Genomic DNA, 20,122 nt, shown 5'->3' with positions numbered 1-20,122 from the left:
GCACAGTGAGCCTAGGGAGCACAGATCAGCAGCACTTCTCTTCCTGCCTCTCCTCGGGTCCTGCATGACCCATTTCAGTGGTACACTGCTGGAGGAAGCCTGGCTGATCTGTACAGACTGATCTGTACAGCTCTGGGTTTAAGTCATTCACATTTTGTTTGCTTGTCCAGTTCGTGTTTCTTAGCATGAAGTCAGCTAGATCTGTGTGCAGGTGGCTTTTGCTGTCGAGTGTGCCCTTGTCCTAATTTGATACTCCCATCTTGGTGGTGTTTCATGTGCTCAGTATTGCGAAGTAACTTAAGCTTTTCAGTCTTCTAAGATCCCTGAGTGCAGAAGTGAAAATGACATGAGGACATCCTCATCTGCCCTGACTGCATGGCGAGCAGTGCTCACTCGCTGCTTACCTCAAGAGGTTAAATACCATGTGTTATTTGGGACCTCAGAACCATTATTTTAATAATAGTTATTATAGCAATAATAAAAAAGTTAAATTTAGTTCTTTTCCCTGAACAAAAAAGGAAGGAAACTTCGGTGGAATCTTCTTTTTGCTTAGGACTGTTTTCTTTCTTCTCTTGCAGGTACTTGGGCGATGTTTCTTGACGGTGATGCAGGTCCACTTTCAGTTCCTGTCACAAGCTTTGCAGAAAGTCCAACCAGTGGCACATTCTTGCTTTGCTGAAGCTGTAGGTCAGGAAAGAAAGAATGTTACTGGGGCTGGTGCCTCAAATTTAAACCCCACAAATGAGCTAGAAGATGCAGTAAGATCATGGAGAGGAGCAGCAGAGGTAAGGAGGTCCTGCTGTGGTGACACCGGTGAAATGACAGCTGTGTTTGATGAGACCTAAACTTGGGCTGGATGCCCTAGCAAAGGAAGAAAATGTCTGATTTTGTAAGCGTGCTGCAAGTGGTTGCAGTTGCTACCATGTGTTTTACCTGTATGGGGATTGTGCTCTTGTCCTGCGTAGAGTTTTCTTTGAGATGTGGCTGCCTGAGGAGTGCACAGCAGCAGGAACTGCTTCTTGTTAGTAGCAGTGAACTGGCACTGTTCAAACGTGGATTGGCAGGTGGAGCCAGTGAGAACCTCAACAGCATACGACAAGTCCTTCAAAGCCAGCAAAATCTTGATCTTAAATTTTGATGCTAATTCTGTTTCACTGCTAAATTCTCGAGGGTAGCTTCCAACACTTTTGTCTTTGTGCTGCTGAGCTTGATGTAGCCTCATCCGTCAGCTGCTGGAACATTAATTGCAGTACTTTAAAGGTGCCACTGCTCTTTGGACTTCTATTACCACAAGCACTTGCCAGCTGTGGAGTCATAGAATGGTTCTGTCTATTGGCTACAGTACCAAAGCTCCCAGTGTGAACACCATGCTTGAGACTCCTTCCTAGGCTGAAAAATAAGCTGTACCCAAGCCCTCGATGCAGATTGGAATAGGATTCTATTTGTTTTATCCTGCTCAGAAGTGTAATGCTGTGGAGTTAAAAATAAGATGTTTGGCTTTCCATAGTTGTGATATTTGTTACAAACTCCTATTCCATAAAGCTGTTCCCTTGCTGTGCTAAGCTGAAGGTGGTCTTGTGGAGCGCTTCTCAAATTGCCCCGCAGTGAGAACTCTCAGTTTTATCAAGCATCTTCCTCCATCCACAGCAGTGTTTGTCCACTGAGTGTATTTTCCATTTGTGACCAGTAAGTACCCTTTATGCTGAAACTTGAAATCCCTCCCCTGGTGACGACAGTCAACACGTGGCCTGTGTAACAGGATCCTTAGCCCTGAAAGGGAGCTGAAATAGTAACAGCAAACAATGTTGAATTAAGTTGCTAGCCAACACCTGCATGCCAGACAAATAACCTGAGATATGCAGAGCTTTAATAACTTGCCATAAATCATTTCCTCCGGAGCCTTGCCACCAGCTCCTGCTTCTTGTCTCCCTTAGAATGTTCTAAACCTGGTGAGGTTTCATGTTGTTTTTTATGTCTTTAAAAAACATGTTTAAGCTTGCCCTGGTTTGGTGTTGAACCTTTTTACCCTGGGTTTTTTGTTCCCCACTGCAGGCCACATCCCGGCTGCGAGAGCGAGGCTGTGATGGGTCCTTGGCAGGGATCGAGGTGCAGCAGCTCTTCTGCTCGCAGACTGTGGCCATCCCTGAGCATCAGCTCAAGGAGCTGAACATGAAAATTGACAGTGCTTTGCAGGTGAGGGCGTTTAAAGTCTGCTGCTTTAATGTGCACCTAGTCATGGGCCAAAGAATGGCAGAGGGAAGGATTTTGTGCTGCAGAAATCCATACTGCAGGCAGCCAGGAGGTGTTGGAAGTTTTTGCATGCTAACCGTGTGTGTGCCATAGACCTGAGCAGGACAGATCTATACAACAGCTCTTACACGTGTCTCCAGACACACTGGCTGCTTGCTTGCTGACTTGCCTGTTGTGTCTCAACTTTTTGTTCAACGCCAGGCTTACAAAGTGGCTTTGGAGAGTCTGGGCCATTGTGAATACGCAATGAAGGCTGGCTTCCACTTGAACCCAAAAGCTATTGAAGCAAGTCTTCAGGTAGGATCTGCTCAACCCTGCCATCTCACTCCCCTCCTTCAAAATAATGGTTGGAAGACAAGAAATCAGACTCAGGTTAGGATTTTCTAATGTCTTCATTTCATGTGACTGGTCTGTTCTTTCCTATTCCAGGGCTGTTGCAGTGAAGCAGAAGCCCAGCAAACAGGAAGGAGACAGACTCCACCTCAGCCAATTCAGTGTGAGCTGCCCACTGTACCTGTTCAGATAGGATCACATTTTCTGAAAGGAATATCCTTTAATGAGTCTGCAGCAGAGAACCTGAAGCTGAAAACGGTAATGGCCCTGAACTTAACTCCAAGAGTGAAGAACTAAAAGAGCAGAACTCCTTAAAACTCAGACAACAACTGCATTAGAGGTTCAGTGCCAAGCTTGCATTTAGAAGTGTGTATTTTTAGCCTGACTTCCTGTGGAAACAAGATGTTGATAACATTGTGGGTCCACGCCTGCTTCTGATAACATTTTAACCACCTGGGCAAATTCAGCCCAACCTGAGAGAAGCACAGAGCAGTCTAAGAGGTGATGAAGCTTCAGTGAACTTTTTGAAAATAGATAGGTTGGGTGTCAAGAAGTGCAGAGGAAAGTGATTCCTTACAGTTGACTCAACCAGGTGACTCACTTCAGAGCTTTTATCTTCTTAGGTGCCAGCCTAGAGCTAGGGGAGGTACTTGAAAAACGATTCTGTCACAAAGTTCCTTTGAATGGCTTCTTACAAACTCGATTCGTTTTTTTAATAGTGTAAAATTGTGGAGAAGTGAATGGAGTTCCTCCTTATGAAGGGGTGGAAAAGAGCCTTTCAGGAGGAATTTGGACAGTTTTAACACTTTCACTTCTTTTTTAAGCTTTTTTTTTTGTCTCTGAAAGAGTCGAAACAAACCTCAGCTCCAAATGCTGCTTTTCTGCTCTCTTTGCAGTGCCTTTTGTAACCTTGATTTAATCAATCAGTTTAGCAAGAAGATAAACCAAAATAGTGGCTTTGGGTTTGAGGGAAGATTGTGTGCCAAGCAGCAGAGACCATCTTCCATATTACTGTTCTGCAGCTGACTTCTTTAGTTAGGAGAGCTTGTTCAGAAGCAGAGGGCATTCCGGTGCCTGGCCAGTGCTGAATAGATATGGGAAGCCTTTGTGGTAGCATTTCTGAATGCTGTGTTTAGCGTGACAAAGCTTCTGTGATTTTTGATTGATGTTTTCCCTTTTCCAGCACACGATGCTGCAGCTGATTAAGGAAGCTGGGTGCCATAATGGGCTCACACCCCGGGATGACTCCCCTGTCACTGAAGTGCTCAATCAGGTTTGCCCTTCCACGTGGCGAGGGGCCTGCAAAACTGCCGTACAGTTGTTGTTTGGCCAGGCTGGGCTGGTAAGTGACCAGGAGTAGGCTTAGTGCATAAAGAGCTGCTAGGCCACCTTGAGCAGAAACTAGAGATTGTGTAGCTTTTGGAAATCAGTTTCCGTTGTGTTTCTCCATTTTATAATGCTGCAGCTAACCAAAATGTGTCTTTGTAGAATGCAGGTTTGTGGATGGGATCTGTAGGTGCTGGGAGCAGCAGATCCTGAGTATTTTGTAGAGCCTGTTATTAGGGAGAACCCAAGAAGTGGAACTTCAGTTGACAGTGCAGTAGAAAGATCTTCTACTCTCTAGATGACCATGCTAAAAAGAAACCTCTCTTCCCCTGCCTGCTCTCAGACTGGCTTTAGAAGCTGCCGTTCCTTTCATTTCCTCTCTGCTTTGAATGGAAGCAGAGTTTCCTGCCCAGCAGAAACCAGGAAGTCCTCTGCACCAAGTGCTGCTACCTGGCATCTCCAACAGAGGATGGAGCAATGAAATACCTTGCTGTTGACGTAGGTGTCTTTGGATTGTACAGCATCTAAACAGTTGCCAAAACAGGTGCTTGCACACACTGATAAGGAAATGCATCTGTGCTGCCATTGTTAACTGCTGCAGTCTCTTCATCCAGTAAAGGCACGTTCTTGGCACACAGGAGACTTTTGGGCTGCTGTTTGATGCTCTTTGGGACTGTTAACAGGTCTGGCAGTAGTGGCGAGTGGGGCATGGTAAATAAATGGGGCAGCACTCCTTTTAGAGAAGGAGGTTCAAATCACACTGCACTTCAACTGACTCTGGGTGTGGAGAGGGCCTCAGGTGGAAGGGGCAGGCTGTCAGTATCAGCAGGGCACCTGCTGTCAGTCCTGACTTTACTGTGAGACTGGGGTTTAAGGGTAGCAGCAGTGCCTTGACTGCTTTGTATAAGGCAGTTTTCCAGGGAGGCATGAGAAGGGGGTGTCCTTGCAGGGAGAAAGCAACTGTGGGGAAGCAGGCTTGGTCGAATTTCCTTGGAAACCCCCAAGCAGGAAATATGGATGAAATATCAATAAATACAAGACAAAAAGCTATGCTTAAGTGGGATTTTGCCTTTACCTGTCACAGTTGGTGCTGGCAGCCAGCAGGAAGTGAGGCCATGACAAAGTGTTTCTCAGCAGTCCTCTGGAAGTCTATGCTGTGCACTTCAGGAGTTCTTGGCTCCCAGAAGTCTACATGAGGAATGCCTTGGAGGATGCTGCACCTCCCACCATTTCCTTTCCAGGGGCTTTCAGAGCTGCGCACACCCAAGTCCTGCCTTGATGAGATGCGGGGAGTGGCCCACGGCACACTGGAACTTTGGAGTCTGGAAACCTCCTGGTGTCCCCTAGTCTAGACATAACTAGTTAGACCTGCTGGTACTTGACGTGCTGATATTCCTCAGCTTTTGTCATAACTCTTGGAGAGCTGTCAGCATGAAAGTTGCTTAGACATTCTCCTAAGTGACAGTGCTGATTAAGGAGTATTGCTGGTGTTGAATCACAAATGCCTGCAAATGCTTTTTTGCTGGTTGAACCTCAGGTTCTAGAGTAGCAGGTTTCTGTCTTCAGAGACAATCAGGAACTACACACGCCACAAAGTATTTGTGAGCCTTCTCCCCTTCATTCATTCTCACTTTGATTTGTTTCAGTTTGGAAGGGTGTGAGGGTTGAGGATTTTCTTTCTAAACTCTGCTAACTTGTTTTTTTACAAGATTCAGTTATGGGATGGTGAGAAATTGTCATTTGCTGCTGTACAGCATCCTCTGGGTGGAGATGAGAGAGGAAGCACCTGTAAAACAAGAACAATAGATGTCTGATGCACAGGAAGTTATCCTCTAGGCACCCACCAGGCTGGGAGGCAGACTGTGTTTGTTTTATTTTGTGGAGCACTCCGATAAATGAGTCATGGGGCAGTGTTAGGCAGGCTTTGGTCTGCTGCTGTTAGAAACTAAGCTGTCTGCCTCAGTTCAGAGCTGGTGTACACTTGTCAGTTAGGAAAGAACATTCCTTGGCAGTCTCACTGTTCCTGAGCCTGTCTTGCCATGTGCCTTTTAAGCAGAAACTCATGAGGAGTGGAAAGCACAATGAGATGTGACTTTGTGTGGCTATTTTAGGTTTCAGGTTTTTAACATAGGAAAACAAATTAAGTGCAGGTTTTCGTGTGAGGAATTGGATTTCCAGATCTGGGTCAGCTGAAGGAACAGAAGTCATGTGCGTTCAAACATGTGAATTCGGAAGATGAGCAGAGAGCAAACTTTGAGTTGGTCTCATGTGAAATCATGGAGAGGGTTTAACTGAGTTTCTGGCTGTCCTTTTTGGTGCCAGTAGAGCTTTGCAGAGGAAACTCAGCATGTGTTGCAGGAGCAGTGAACCTTGGTAATGGTTGAATCCCAAATGTTCTAAAACGGTACTGAAAGGGAAGAAAGGCAGATATGGGGAGGGACTTTTTACAAGGGCTTGTAGTGGTAGGGCGAAGGGCAATGGCTTTGAGGTTGAGGAGAGCAGATTTAGACTGGAGATTGGGAAGAAATCCTTTAGAGTGAGGGTGGGGAGACATTGGAACAGGTTTCCCGGGGAGGTTGTGGATGCCCACTCCCTAGGGGGTGTTCAAGGCCAGGTTGGATGAGGCCTTGAGCAACCTGGGCTACTGGGAGGTGTCCCTGCCCGTGGCAGGGAGGTGGAAACTGGATGAGGCTTAAGGTCTCTTCTAACCTGAGTAGTTCTGTGAACACCCAAACAATGCCCAGACCATGAACACTACCACATGCCACTGGCAGGGGCTGCACAAGCCAGAATTTTAGTTCTGGCTTAGAGGTTTGAGATGCAGGTGGAAGCTTTCTTGGGAGATTAAAATATCACTCCAAGGTTCATCTTTCCTCATCCCAATTACAAGTGCAGCAGAGCTGAAGTGCAGATTAACAAATCATGTGGAATTAAAATGGTCCAAATACAGCAAAAAGAGTACTGGTGTTGCCTTGTTCTGAAGTGAGAAGTGTTTCTGTGTGTGGCCCATGGCATGAGGTCTTGTTGGTGTGCTCAGGCAAGGCCCCAAGTTGGAATAAACTTGGGTGGGAGCTTAGAATCAGCTGGAGGAAAACTAAGGCCTCATGCTAAAATGCCTAAAAGGTGGGAAATGATTGTATTGAAGAAGTCATTGGGTGATTTTGCTGAAGCAAGAGAGAGGAGATTCTCTGGGCATTATTCATATTGCACATTTCTTCATAACCAGCAGTAGACAACCAGATAGAAGTTGAACCAGTGCAGGATGACTGCAGAAAAGCCAGTAACACCCCCTGAGGCTTATTTCTAGCAGAGGACTTTTTGCCATTTCAAGGATAAATGGTGCAGCTAATCTGCTAGTCACTGAGGCAGGAACTGCTGAGTGCTGCCAAAAAGCTGCTGGTTCAGCATGACCAAAGTAGGAAATTATGGAAATGATCAAAAGGGCCAACCCATGCAGACTGGACAACAGCAGAAAGCACAACCCAAATATGGAACTTACTGTCCCTGGCATTAAACTTTGGATGAAGCTGAAGTGAATCCATTCCTTCTCAGTTCCATAAAAAGAAAGGGCCAGGAGAGAAAGTTAATTTTTCCAGACTTTCATCTTCTGTGTATCTTCAGGAGGGTACAGAAGGCTTGGAATTCAACAAATTGAGCAGTCCCTTTTCTGGGGACTTAGCACAGGTCCATTGGGTAGAGCAGAGGGGTGCTGGCAGTCTGGGATTGTAGATTGTTGGCTGTTGGGAATTGTCAGCTGCATGAAAGGCTCCAGACTGGACACTGCTTATCTGTGTCCTGCCATGCACTGCAATGAAACTGTTTCACTCTGCTGGTGATGAGGTGTTTGGGAGCTATTAAATTAACACTGGTGCAAAAGCTCTCCAATGAAAGGGCTGTTCTAAAAGCCGTGGTCATGAGCAGCTGTTGAGTGAAGCAGCTGTGAGGTGTAACTGCAGTGTGCCACTGAGAAGAATGAAGTAGAGGTTCCTGTACCAGACTGAGCACTTGGTATTCTTTCTGCCTTTTTTTAGACACTGAAGCAGAAATCAGCCGATAGTGATTTTGTCAGCTGGCTTGATCTGGTGGGTTTTGTTCCAGCTATAGCATGGCAGGGAAATGAGACTATTGCATCTAAACTACAGGAATGATGAAAGAACTTGAACTAATTCTGAAAGTAATTGCCCTTTTCTTTGCCAGGTGGTTGTGGACACAGCACAGATTGAAAATAAAGAAGCCTACGCCCCTCAGATCAGTTTAGAAGGCTCCAGAATTGTGGTGCAAGTTCCATCGACTTGGTAAGTAAAAATCCTGTGTTGCAGATGATGCTGATAGCTGTGATTGGAAACCTTGCCGTGCCGTGCAAGTCGAAGAGAGTGCCCTGCACTTCTGGCAGATCTTCCTCCAGCTCCCCTCTCTGGAGCTGTTTGAGTACCGCTGTTGTGAGAGTTGTGCTTTAGCTGTCTTTGTACTGCTGCTGCCTCTGCAGGCAGCAGAAGAGAGGCAGTGCTGGGCCACTGAAATACACTTGGAAAGGAAGAGCTTGGTGATGGAAGAGGAGGTTTAAAAAAATCATAACTCCAGTAGTATTCCTGGGCTGCTCCTCCCCAACAGGTCCTCACAGCTCTTGCCTGAGGAAGGCCAGGACTTAGATGAGATCAATGAGAGCTGATAGCTCTCTTTCTCTGAGCTGTGCTTCAGGAACTAGCATGAGCTGCACGTTCCACCAGACACTGTCCCTACCTAGGAAAGAGCGGTGGGATGAATTTGCAGTTCAGGGGAGGGTTTCCTTCCTTTTGAGACAACCATTTGGAATTAGGAACACTTCCTTTCTCTCCTGCTTTGGAGGACTTGGTGTTAGGAATCTCAGCACAACACAGCTCATTCATCTGAGCCCTGTGAACCAGCCTGTTACCCATGGTACCAGGGGACTCAGCCCATAGCCTGTGTGCCCAAGTGCATCTCTAGTTCCACTCCAACTGGCACTCCTCTCTTCGTGTAAATTGCTCTATTATGAGTGACCTCAAAGGAGGGGAGTGCTGGGAGCCAGGCTTTGTGTGCTCTGGCAGAGCTCCTCCTGCTGACACAGCCAGGGTGCTGCCTTGCTCCTTTGCTGGGGGAGCTCCTCCAGGACTTGGCCAACGTCCTTGTGTTTAGCTGAAGGTTATTCTGATCTCACCTCCGATTTCATGCCATCGATGAGGAGAGTTCACTGATCCTGAATCTTGACAGCCCAGTAGAACCCTCCCCAGGCTGCTGGGTGTGCTGAGTCATTTCCCACAGGGAGGCTGTCAGGCAGGGGTTGGCAGCACTGGGCTCCAGAGTGCAGGTTCGGTGAAGTGTTTCTCCTCTTCTCCAGCAATGGGCTTTGTGGGTTTGTTATTTTTGTCCTGTGTACCTGAATTGTGTCTGCTCAGCTGAGGAACTGATCCTCAGCCAGGATTTTAGTGTAAATGATGTCACTTCATGTTACAGTGAGATTAGCTCTGCATTCAACAGTGGAAAGGAGCTGGGATTGCAGGTGCCTGTTTCAGGAACTCCCAGGCATTCTTACCTTTATCCTGCCTTCACCAGGGGCACCTCTGGAGGAGCAGTCAAGGGTGCATGAATTGGCCTTTTGTTACTTGACTAGCAGGGTAGAATTGTTCAATGTAAACAAACTAAAAGAACTAATCTTGAAGTGACCTTTATTGATTACAGGTGTCTGAAAGAAGATCCAGCAACCATGTCTTTGCTACAGAGGAGTCTGGACCCCGAGAAGACTTTGGGACTAGTAGATGTGCTCTATACTGCTGTGTTTGACATCCACAGGTGGAAGGAAGGAAGGTACATCTTCTCTTGAGCCTCCTGCTCCACTTGCCTGGTTTGAACAAAGCCATCACTGCTGAGAGATCTGTACTCGGGAATTTGATAGTAGTGGGGGGAAGCGGCAGTTAAACCGAGACCAAGGAACTGGTAATCGTCCCAAGTACCTTGTGGGGATGGATAGAGCTAGAGCAGGCTTTCTAAGTGCAGCAGCTCATCCAGCTGTTTGTTTCTTTCTCACAGAAATTCTTGGTTTACATTAAATTAGTCTGTATTGAAGTCTTGAAGTACAATTCAGATGCCCTAGGGGCTGGAAAGCAGTTCATGCTCTTGCAGATACCAGTAACAACTGATGCTGTTGCCCTAAGAAGCGGCTGCTGAGCTCGGTAGTCTCTGGTTTCCTTTCTTCCACTAGTTCTTACCCAAGTGCAAGCTCTGTGGTGCATTGGGTGGTTTGATCTGTGTGTTTGTGTTGCTGCAGGGAGCAAGCTTTGCCTTGCATTCAGATCCAGCTGCAGCGTGAGATCTCAGATTTTGGGAACCCGGTGGACATGCCATCGGGGAATGGGAGCAAGCCTTCGGGTGGCCTGCAGAAGACCTTCTCCAAACTGACTTCACGGTTTACCAAAAAAGCTTCCTGCAGCAATGCAAACAGCACTGGGAGTTACTCCATCCCCAGCACACCTTCCAAGAACATCTTCATAAGCTCAGGCTCGGAGGAGAAGGCGAAGCTGCCTGCGGGCGCGGACGCGCGGTTGCAGAGCATCCTGAGTATCAGCAGCTTCCCCCGGCCCAGCGAGCCCCTGCAGGCAGCCCAGAGCACAGGCAGCCCCCTGGCCAACGGCTTCCTGGGGGAGCGAAGGGACAACTTCTTCAAGCCAAATGATGGCAAGGATGACAAAGGCATGAACTTACCCACTGACCAAGAGATGCAGGACGTGATTGATTTCCTGTCGGGGTTTAACATGGGCAAGTCCCAGCAGACCTCTCCGATGGTGAAGAGAAGGAACTCTGCTGCCTCCTCCACAGCACCGGAGCAGAAGGCGGCCGCGGTGCAGCAGCAGCCGCAGGCTGTCTCTCGCACGCCGCTGCATCCTCCTCAGCCAGGCCTGTCGCAGCAGCAGCAGTCGCAAAAGCAGCAGCAGCAGCAGCAGATGCAGTATTACCAACACTTGCTTCAACCTATTGGACCACAGCAACGCGTTCCTGCCAAATGGCTGACGAATTCCTCACAGCAGCCAGCCCAAGCTGTTGGAGCTGGTTTGTCTCATATAAACCAGTGGAACAATCCTGGGTTTTCAGACCTAAGCTCCGATTTGTACAGCCTGGGTCTTGTGAGCAGCTATATGGACAATATGATGTCAGAGATGCTAGGACAGAAACCACAAGGACCTAGAAACAACACGTGGCCAAATCGTGACCAAACTGATGGAGTGTTTGGGATGCTGGGAGAAATCTTGCCCTTTGACCCTGCAGGTCTGTGTCTCTTCCTTTCTTGGTGGCTTTCATCAGGGTAGTTTTACCAAGAATGCTGTTAAGTGTTGCTAGCCAGAGCTGCCATTTCCCAGGGCTGCCCACCAGGTGCCAGGTGCTAACAAAGGCAAGCAGAGGCTGATGCATGTGTGCCTGGCTAGCAGAAGCTGGACTAAAGTACGAGCAACTTTGGTTAATTAATAAGAGGGGGAACATTGCTTCTTGCCCCAGGTGCAGCAGTTCTGACCTTTCCTTTATGGACCACATCCAAGTACTGATACAGACCCTTAGAGATGATGTTCCCCCTGTTGTTAATTTGTGAAGTTGTTTAATGCCAGCCCCCTGAACTTGCACATTTTACCTCTCCTCAAACTGATCCTTCCTGCCCTTCACCAGTACTGCAGTCTGGAGGTGACAGCCAGACTGCATCTTCCACATATCCCTTCACTTCCCCTCCATTACTGGGCAGGTGTGTGAGAGTCATACTGGTTCCTGTTCTACAGCTGTTAACTGCAGTGACACGCTTGGGTGGTGGAGGATTAGAGACCAAAGAGCAAGGGCCATGTGGTTTGAACCACCAAGAGATTGGAATCATGGAGGGATTATTGTCAATGATGAAGTGAGATTAGAATTTTACAGCTATAAGCAAGCAGACTATGAAATTGATTGTGGGTTGTAAGGAGATGAATAAATCCTTCTGCTAATTGCACTAAGAATAGCTTACACATCCCTGATCTTGTCCATATCATTTCCGCTGGCCTGGAACACAGCGGCAAAGGCTTTGCAGCACACATCTGTGAGAAGTGCCTGGAGGGAGGCAGCACCAGAACCACCAGCAGCAGCTTTGCTCAGCCCAGGAACCTGTTTCCTGCACTCATTGGCACCCATGTGTGGGTGCCTCAGAAAGCAGCTCATCTGACTCGGTTCTGAGAGTTCTGTCTTCTCAACTTAGTTGAGCAGTTAGCAGAGTTTGTAAGGCAAAGAGAGGCACCGTGGTTGTGCTGGCAAAAGCTCCTTAATTGTAGGTCTGCATTAGCATCATCTTACTTAGAGATGCTTATGGTGCACACTTAAGGATTATCACAGCCCTCAGGGAAGGCTAAAATGCTGTTCACCAAGCAGCAAGTGCAGGCATGTGCTGGGCAGAAGATGCACCCATAAGAGGACTGGCATTCTTAGCATCTGGAAGCCATTCTAGTTCTTCAGCATTTTCCTTTTGATCTACATAAAGCTGTGCCTAGCATGTACCTGGATTTGGTGCTTGGTGTTTCCAAATTGTTGTCTGGCCTTTGTAGGAAGTAGGCAGTTTCTAGGCCGTATGTCCAGATGTGATCGGTCTGGGATTCTGATTTCTTGTCCCAGCAGGGCTGGCAATGGTGTGGCAGTCTGGAATCAGCTGTGGTAACTGGGATGGTCTTGTTCTCTGAGCTTGGGTCAGTGTGAAAGCTTTAATTCCACCACTTTCTGCTGGTGGGATGTTGGGCCTGATCATAGTGACAAGGACCATTTCCCTGATGGAGTGCTAGGGCCTGAGGTGAGAGTCACCATCCACCAGGTGTCAATGGTAAACGTACCCTGTCCATGGTTCTTCACGGCTCCCCCAGGAGGGACTGACTGCCACTGGCATTTCTTCCTTCGGAGGCTGTTCATTTCTGTGGGCTTTGGCCAAGCCTAAAGGATTGAATGAGGAGGGGTTAAGTGCAGCAGAGATGGCTGACCCTCAGCAACTGACATCTTGGTTCCTGTCCTGCAGTTGGCTCTGATCCAGAGTTTGCCCGCTACGTGGCTGGGGTCAACCAGGCTATGCAACAGAAGAGGCAAGGGCAGCACGTCCGCCGGCCCGGCCACGCGCGTGCCAACTGGCCTCTGCCCGACGACCCTCACAAAACCTGGCCCTTCCCAGACTACTTCACAGAGGGGTAAGAGCTGGCACAGTCTGCCTTTGTGGTACACCAGTCTGGGTCATGCTGCAGCCTGGCAGGCCATGGGAGTGCTGCTGTCTGTGGAAGCTGACAGGTTATGTCAGGAGTGAGAGACTCCAGCGCCTTCTGCAGCACTGACCTGGATGTTTGCGTTAGAGTGGAATGTTTGGAGCCAGGCAGAGCAAGTGAGGCCTTTCTGGCACAGGTTCTTTGACAGCAGCTTTCATGCAGGATGTCGAAAACCTGTGAGACCTGCTTTTGATCAAGGTAATGCTGTCTAAGGTGCAGAGCCTGACTGAATTCAGCTTGCCAGGTCCTACCTGTTTAGTCTTGCTGCCCTAATAGATGCTTACCAGCAGGTGCACTGGCAGTGCTTAGTCTCTTCCAAATCACAGCCACTGATGACAGCAGAAGTGTTTGCAGGGTCCTCTGTCCATAATGCCATGGCTGTGACTCTTGAGCTAGCTCTAAACCAGTAGGACCAGAATGTGCTCTAGCTCAGTCTGGCAGTTAAGGTGATTTCAAAGCCACATGTCACTTGTTAGTCCTTGCTGACCAGGAGAGGCACTTGCCTTTGATCAAATGCTTTCAGTAAAACAGTCACTAACAGGTAAAGCAGCTGAATGTGGTCACTCAGAAGTAAAGAAACGAAAGCATTTTTGCTTGACTTGGATATCTTACAGAGTGCTGAGGTTTCTTTGTGCTCTGAGATGTTGCCTGTTGACAAAGCCTCAGCAGAAGTAACCGAGGTGAAGGGTCTGGCCCAGGCTCAATACAAGGACTAATGCAACCTTTTGTCTTGCAGTGATGTGACAAATAGCTGGTCTGGTACTCAAGGAGACTCTGCCAGCTCTAGTGATGAGACCTCCTCAGCTAATGGGGACAGCTTGTTCTCCATGTTCTCAGGGCCAGATCTTGTTGCTGCTGTAAAGCAAAGAAGGTGAGTGGAGGGAACAGAAATACGTCAAACTGTCCTTGCTTTGCTGACAGCTACCCCAAGGAAATTCCTACTCATAGAGGAGGCTACACAAAAGGCAGTTTGTGTGCTGCACTGCTGGCATGGATCAGTGTAGGGACTTCCATGCTAGGGATTCCTAAATGGCATTCCTTGAGCGGCTGCCTCCTGGTACAAGTGAGCAGCTGTGCAAACAGCCACTTGTGAGCTAAGCACAGGAGTCTAGGAAAGACCTGACACTCTTTCCCTCTTCCACAATTGTCTGTTTTGGATACTGCTTGTTTCTGAACTACTGAGGCATTGGTGGCAGCTTAAAAAGACAGAAGAAAGTAACAACTGTTCCTCTCCTTTTGGGCAGAAAACACAGTAGTGGTGAACAGGAACCCAGTACACTACCATCACCACCTCTGCTTTCTGTAGCAGATGACCGTAATCAGGTAAGCTGAAAGCTGCTTAGCTGCTTTTCCTGCTGGGGCTTTGGGGTGGTTTAGCCTAGAACAGCTGGAATAGCATCTCTGTTTCCTCAGCTGAAGCCCAGACTGTTTGCTCTCAGCTAGGACCAGAGGCTTTTGTCAGGGTGGCCAAGTGCAGCTGTTAAAACTGTAAATCATATTTTTTTCCTTGGTAGCAGGAATTGGCAGAAACCCCAATGCTTTGAGTGAGGCTGGGAGAGGGCACAGTCAGTGCTGATTGTCTGTGCAGGGAGAGCCAGAACCCCACCAGATCCACAGCCTGCCTGGCAGGGGCTGTGTGTTGGGCAGTGTGGAGAGGTGAAGAGGAGGGTTTTCAACAGGCAGGTGTTCTCGGAACTGGGAGTTCTGCACTGCCATGGATTCTGCTGGCAAACAAATGAGTAACCTGAAAATGCCTTAAGGAGCGGTCAGGGATTGGAACAGGCTGCCCAGGGAGGTGGTGGAGTCACCATCTCTGGAGATCTTCAAGAAATGTGTGGCCATGGCACCTGGGGCCATGGTTTGATGGTGGTGGTGGGTTGGTGCTTGGACTCGATGATCCTAGAAGGCTGTTTGAACCCAAACAATTGTGTGATTGTGAGGACATAAGCTGATGTGCTGAGCATTGCCTCAAGAAAGAGGTACTTTGGTCCTAAACCAGCAACAACCCCCTGGAAACCAACCCCACCCCCAAACCAACTCTCTTTGTGTTCTCAGGATAACAAAACCAAAACCTGGCCACCAAAGGCACCCTGGCAGCACACCTCCTCTGTCAGCAGCACGCTGCCCGGGCAGGGCGCGGCTCTGTACCCGCTGAGCAGCCCGGTGGGGCAGTGGAGCGACACCATGCAGCTCCTGCAGTCCCCCATGTGGGCAGCAGCCAGCGACTGTGCTCCGGCAGCAGGCATCTCCTCCAGCTTTGCCTACGCGCAGCAGCAGTCGCAGCAGGCTGCCCAGCACAAGCAGATCAACAAGGGCTTCAAATCCTTCCCGGTCAAGCACGAGCGCAGACCATCCTACCTGCACCAGTACTGACTGCTGGCCAGCGGCGAGTGCAGCGCGGGGCCGAAGGGCAGCCGGGGACACAGCTCTGCAGCTGTGCGCTGGCTGAGCCCAGCTATCTCCTGCAACCTGGAATCGAGGGGCTCGGGGTGAGAGGTGCAAAGTCGTGAGTTCTGATTTGCAGTGCTGAGCAAAGGCGGCCAACGTTCGCCAGGCAGCCCGAAACTGTGATGTAGAAATGCTTTTAAAACATGTCTATGGCCTTTACTTTCAAAACCTTGTTTGTTTTTTTTAAGAGAAAAAGAACTGCTGACGGACGAGCATCCCAGAAACACTGTATTTTATAGCTATTTTTCATATAGATTTATAGTTAAACATCTTACTGAGACACAGGGAAGATGTTGAAGCAAATCTGTAGTGGTCTCTCTGCTCAACACTGTTCAGATTGGACAAGCTGTAGCCTTTGTATTCTCCAGAAAGGGCCTGGGGCAGCTCTTTGAAAGGAAGCTCAGCAGCAGCTCTCGGTGCCACACCTGAGCTCTGTCTCAAGCTGTTGCACAGTGGTGGAGCTGTGGGGTAGTTTCCTTACTCCAGGTAAGATCAGCAGCACCACACAGCCTCGTGTCAGACACCGTTGCTGCTTGCAGATGGCCTCTGTGTGGATACCCTGACGCTGCTTTTCCAGGAAATGCACCGTTTCCTGCTGCTTCCTCTGGCCAAAGGCATTATCCACACAGTGCTCCTCGAAGCAGAGCCCCAAAGCCTCCTTGCTGAGGTTTAAAGTCTTATTTCAGATGCTACAGTCGATTAGAAATTGTGAGCTGGCTCAGAAGATACTCAACTGAAAGGTGGGGTAGCAGTTAGCTAGAACTCTTTTTTTTTAAAGGATAAAGTAATTCCTTGCAGTCAGTATGTGCCATTACGTGAACCTGTGGAATTGGGAATCATCTTCCAACCAAAGTGGATCCATGAGAGCGACTGGTGCTTAAACCATGGTAAATATGTGTATAGCTATCCCACTGTACAGCAACTGAGATTACAGAAGAGTCTTTATATAGTTAGAGCTTATTTAAATTTTCATATTTCATCTTGGAAAGAGTCTAAAAACCACACTATTTTCTGCTATAAGAGTTTTGACAGTATTAATCTTATTTTTGTATTTTTCTTAAGTCATATCATTCTAATATGTTAACTACTAGTGAGATGGGTTCTTGGTTCTAACCACACGGTTTTCCAACGAAGACAAAGCACATCCTGCTTCTCTTTATACAAACTGAGTACATCTCTACGTAAAGATACCAAAAAAGAACTCCGTGCTCTAGAGGAAGTACACACAACACTAAAACTATTAAACGTTGGGCTTGTTTCAAACCCAGCTATCACCTTCTGTTGTCTGGTGGGGGCTGTCCCCGCGGGCCCGTGTCGTCTCTTCTGTGCTGTTCGAGGATGCCAATGTTGCCTGTATCTATGACCTGTCACCACCTTTTCTGACTCATCCTTCCCATGTTTACAGAGGTTTGTTTGCTGTACATAGTTTTTACAGTACTGTGCTTTGCACAATCAGTGTGGCTTCTGTCTGTAAACTGTCCATGGTCTGTACTGCTCTGATTCTGAGGACCCTCTGCTGAAGGTGTTCGTGGTTATTTAACTCGATGAATGGGTTTGAGTTTCCTAGGCCTTGTCATTTAGCGCTAGTGTTAAACCCTCCCTTTGGTTGTACTTACTGTAAGGTTGTCCTACTAAGACCAAATTGGAAGTTGGTTTGAAGTTTTCCTAACAAGTGCCAAAACCCTTCTCTAGTTGTTGCAGTTTGCTCATGGTCACAGAGGCCGACGAGGTCCCGGGGCCACGTCGGTCAGTTGCAAACCCCAAGTGTCTGCATTTTGACCACGTAGGTGCTACTCTGTCCTCTGCTTCCGACCTGCTCTGAACACTGGGAATCCTGAGAATTGTTGCACTTGGCAAACGAGTCTTGCCATTAACCTTCACTTACACTGCCAAGTGCAAGGGTTTGGTGCTTAGTTAACTTACCCTTACTGCAGTGCTTCTTGTGACCAGCTGAGGCTTCTGAACTGGAACTGTACATTTTGTATTTGAAAGCTTCTGTACAAGTCAACGATTTGCTTTATTAAAGATAAACATTTAATAGGTCAGACCTGGTTAAAATATGCACCTTGCTGAAAACAAGCAGCACCTTAAACTAAACTGTAACTTTGGTTTGTAACAAAGATCTTATTTCATTAACATGGGATTATTTAAGAGTTTGAAAAGTGTCAACTGCCTACTTACTGACTCATAAATATGACCTTCATGCACTGTACAGTCTGAAGCATCTTTAAGGCTGCTATTTCAGGTGTACTCCACCAAAGAACCCTGACCTGGAAACTGCCTCAGCAGTGGCTCTGAACTGGCAGTGCAGATGGACGTCGCCAAAACCAAGTTACTTTAATTCTTAGCCATTGCTTGTAGTGCTGATGACAGTGAGCAAAGTCAGCTCCCTCCTGCCCCAACTGAATTAGAACCAAGGCTGTTAGGTGCTGTTCATCACCATCCCAGGTGTGCTTTTCTGGCTCGGAGCACACAAGCAGGCTGCTGACAAATACTCAGGAACCACAGGAGTCCCTTTTGGTTATGCAAGAATTTACTTGTTTACAGAGTCTGTAGCACAGAGCATGGCCAGCAGAAAGGAAGAGCTGTGACACGGCTGGGGCAGCAACACAGCTCTCTCACTGAAACAAAGGCTCCATTTCTCCCTTCTGCAGCAGTCCCAGTCTTTCCTAGATGTTGCTGTTTTGCTCAGTCACTGCTGTACAGCCTTTGCTTCAGTGAGACTGCAAGGGCCTGTGGCAGGTACAAACAGCAGGGGCTGAGGCTTGCTAGGAGCTGATTAAAAATCAGCTTGATAGCCTCAGACAGCAGCTGGTGTCTCCAAGCCCACGTTCTTTGCTTGGAGAGCTCAGCCCTTCACTGGTTCAGAGCCTGACCAGCAATACGCACGGGTGGCAATGGAGGCCTGCCATGTAGAGGGCTCTCTCCACACAAGCACCCTGGCAGTCAGATCTCTCCTTAGCATGTGACCTAAGGAGTCCTCAGAGCCAGCTTGCTGTGTCTGGATATACCCTGTGTAACCAGAGGCAGATTATCCCTTTCTGAGTGCACATTCTTGGTTCACGTTTGGCTGGTTGTGCAGCAGGATATTCCCACCTGACATCCCAACCTGTCATTTCACTGTGGCAGGAGCACAGATTCACTGCAGTAAATCCAGAGTTTTCAGGTGGCTGCCACTGCAGCAGGTTCCTGCAAAGGCAGCCCTGGCACTGCCATCCTGGCAGCCAGGCTATTTTCTGAGAATCCTTAGATGGAAGGTGTTAGAGGAAGGAGTAAGAGCCATCACCTTGGAGGTCTGTGTGCAGCGAGGGGGGGAAAAAATAGGCTGCTGTTACATCAGACACTACGTCCACGTTTGGTACATGCAAGTATGGATGACTTCTTAGTTGCCTTTCAAGACTCAAAGCGGGGCTTTGACAGCAGCCTTGCTCGTGTCCAGGCAGGCACAGTCAGTCTGCAGTCTTCTGCGTGCTGGGTGGTGTCGCATCAGCGATTGTAGCTAAATAAATGAGGTTTCTGTGCAGGATGTGCTGGTACCTATGAGAGGGAGAACAGAAAGGCTGGGACGAGTCCTTCTCTAGCAAACTACCCACCCGTCAACAGCTGCTTTTGTCATCTGATCAGCATTTGCTGTTAGGGAAAGAAACAGCAAACCATGAATTACACAAGGCAAACACCTCCATATCCTGCTCACGCTGCACTCTGAGCACCTTTGCTAGCACACTAAGAGCTCTGTCTGACCAACACTGAAGGAGATGCGGCGCTGCCAGCAAGCAGCCGAGGGGCAGATGACAAAGCTTTGCAAGCGCCTGGTCAGCAGCTGCTGTCAGCCTGCCAGCCGGGGCCTCCGCAAGCTGAAGAGCTGGACCGCGGCGGAGCCACAGGCTGGCTCCCCTCCCTCCTCTGTAAGCACTGCTCGGTGTTCTCCACGCGTCAGAAAAGCGCCCCCAGGAGGGCTGGTTTCATTCGGAGAGCAGCACCAAACCCCTGGCACGGAGCAGCAGGCATCACACCCGCGCGGTGCGGGTCTGTGGCAGCGCCTCTCGGGAAGCCCAAAGGAAGCCCTCTGAGGAGCTGGGACGGCGCTCGGCTCCTGGCAGCCCCTGGGGGCCTCTCTGGCTCTGGCGGGGCCGGGAGGGGGAAGAGGCGCGGGGCCGGCTGGGGCCAGCGGCTCACTTACTGCACGCAGTCGGCGGCCCGGCCCTTGTTCTGGTACTCCATGATGCACCGGATCAACTGGTCGTTCTCCTCCAGCAACTAGGGCAGAGCAGCGCGCCGTCACCTGCCGCCCCGCCGCAGACCGAGGCGGAGGCCGCGGCGGGCAGGACCAGCTCCGCCTCAGCCGAGCCGGGGGCCCGCCGCGGCCGCTCTCCCACGCTCACCTGCTGCAGGGTCTCCTGGCTCACCGCCGCCTTCCCGCGCAGCCGCTCCGGCACGAACGCCACCGACATGGCGCCGCCGCCCCGCGCCGAGGCTGACGGGAACCGCCGGCGGCTCCG

General features: G+C 49.0%; 2 protein-coding genes across 5 annotated transcripts in view; one reads left to right on the top strand and one right to left on the bottom strand.

The window, feature by feature from the left end:
- GARRE1 (granule associated Rac and RHOG effector 1) overlaps positions 1-17,835 on the top strand; it is a 54,286-nt gene extending 36,451 nt beyond the window's left edge. For all 4 annotated transcript variants that reach the window (XM_064159892.1, XM_064159894.1, XM_064159893.1 and 1 more), the window contains 12 exons: positions 579-785; positions 2,053-2,193; positions 2,452-2,547; positions 2,680-2,841; positions 3,767-3,925; positions 8,107-8,204; positions 9,607-9,732; positions 10,193-11,187; positions 12,938-13,103; positions 13,912-14,046; positions 14,420-14,498; positions 15,231-17,835. In XM_064159892.1, coding sequence (XP_064015962.1) covers positions 579-785; positions 2,053-2,193; positions 2,452-2,547; positions 2,680-2,841; positions 3,767-3,925; positions 8,107-8,204; positions 9,607-9,732; positions 10,193-11,187; positions 12,938-13,103; positions 13,912-14,046; positions 14,420-14,498; positions 15,231-15,548 — 2,682 coding nt within the window. In that variant the 3' untranslated portion in view covers positions 15,549-17,835. The remainder of the gene's footprint in view (positions 1-578; positions 786-2,052; positions 2,194-2,451; positions 2,548-2,679; positions 2,842-3,766; positions 3,926-8,106; positions 8,205-9,606; positions 9,733-10,192; positions 11,188-12,937; positions 13,104-13,911; positions 14,047-14,419; positions 14,499-15,230) is intronic.
- Positions 17,836-18,138: 303 nt separating this feature from the next.
- SS18L2 (SS18 like 2) lies at positions 18,139-20,114 on the bottom strand. Its single transcript, XM_064159897.1, has 3 exons — positions 20,006-20,114; positions 19,804-19,880; positions 18,139-19,160 (listed from the first exon to the last, which is right to left on the bottom strand). Exons 1-3 carry the CDS (start codon positions 20,072-20,074, stop codon positions 19,073-19,075), a joined length of 234 nt encoding a protein of 77 aa, XP_064015967.1. The 5' UTR covers positions 20,075-20,114; the 3' UTR covers positions 18,139-19,072.
- Positions 20,115-20,122: the final 8 nt, after the last annotated feature.

Source organism: Pogoniulus pusillus, chromosome 20 (genome assembly GCF_015220805.1).
Source record: "Pogoniulus pusillus isolate bPogPus1 chromosome 20, bPogPus1.pri, whole genome shotgun sequence".
NCBI classification, from domain to species: domain Eukaryota; kingdom Metazoa; phylum Chordata; class Aves; order Piciformes; family Lybiidae; genus Pogoniulus; species Pogoniulus pusillus.
This window is presented reverse-complemented; position numbering and strand designations above follow the sequence as displayed.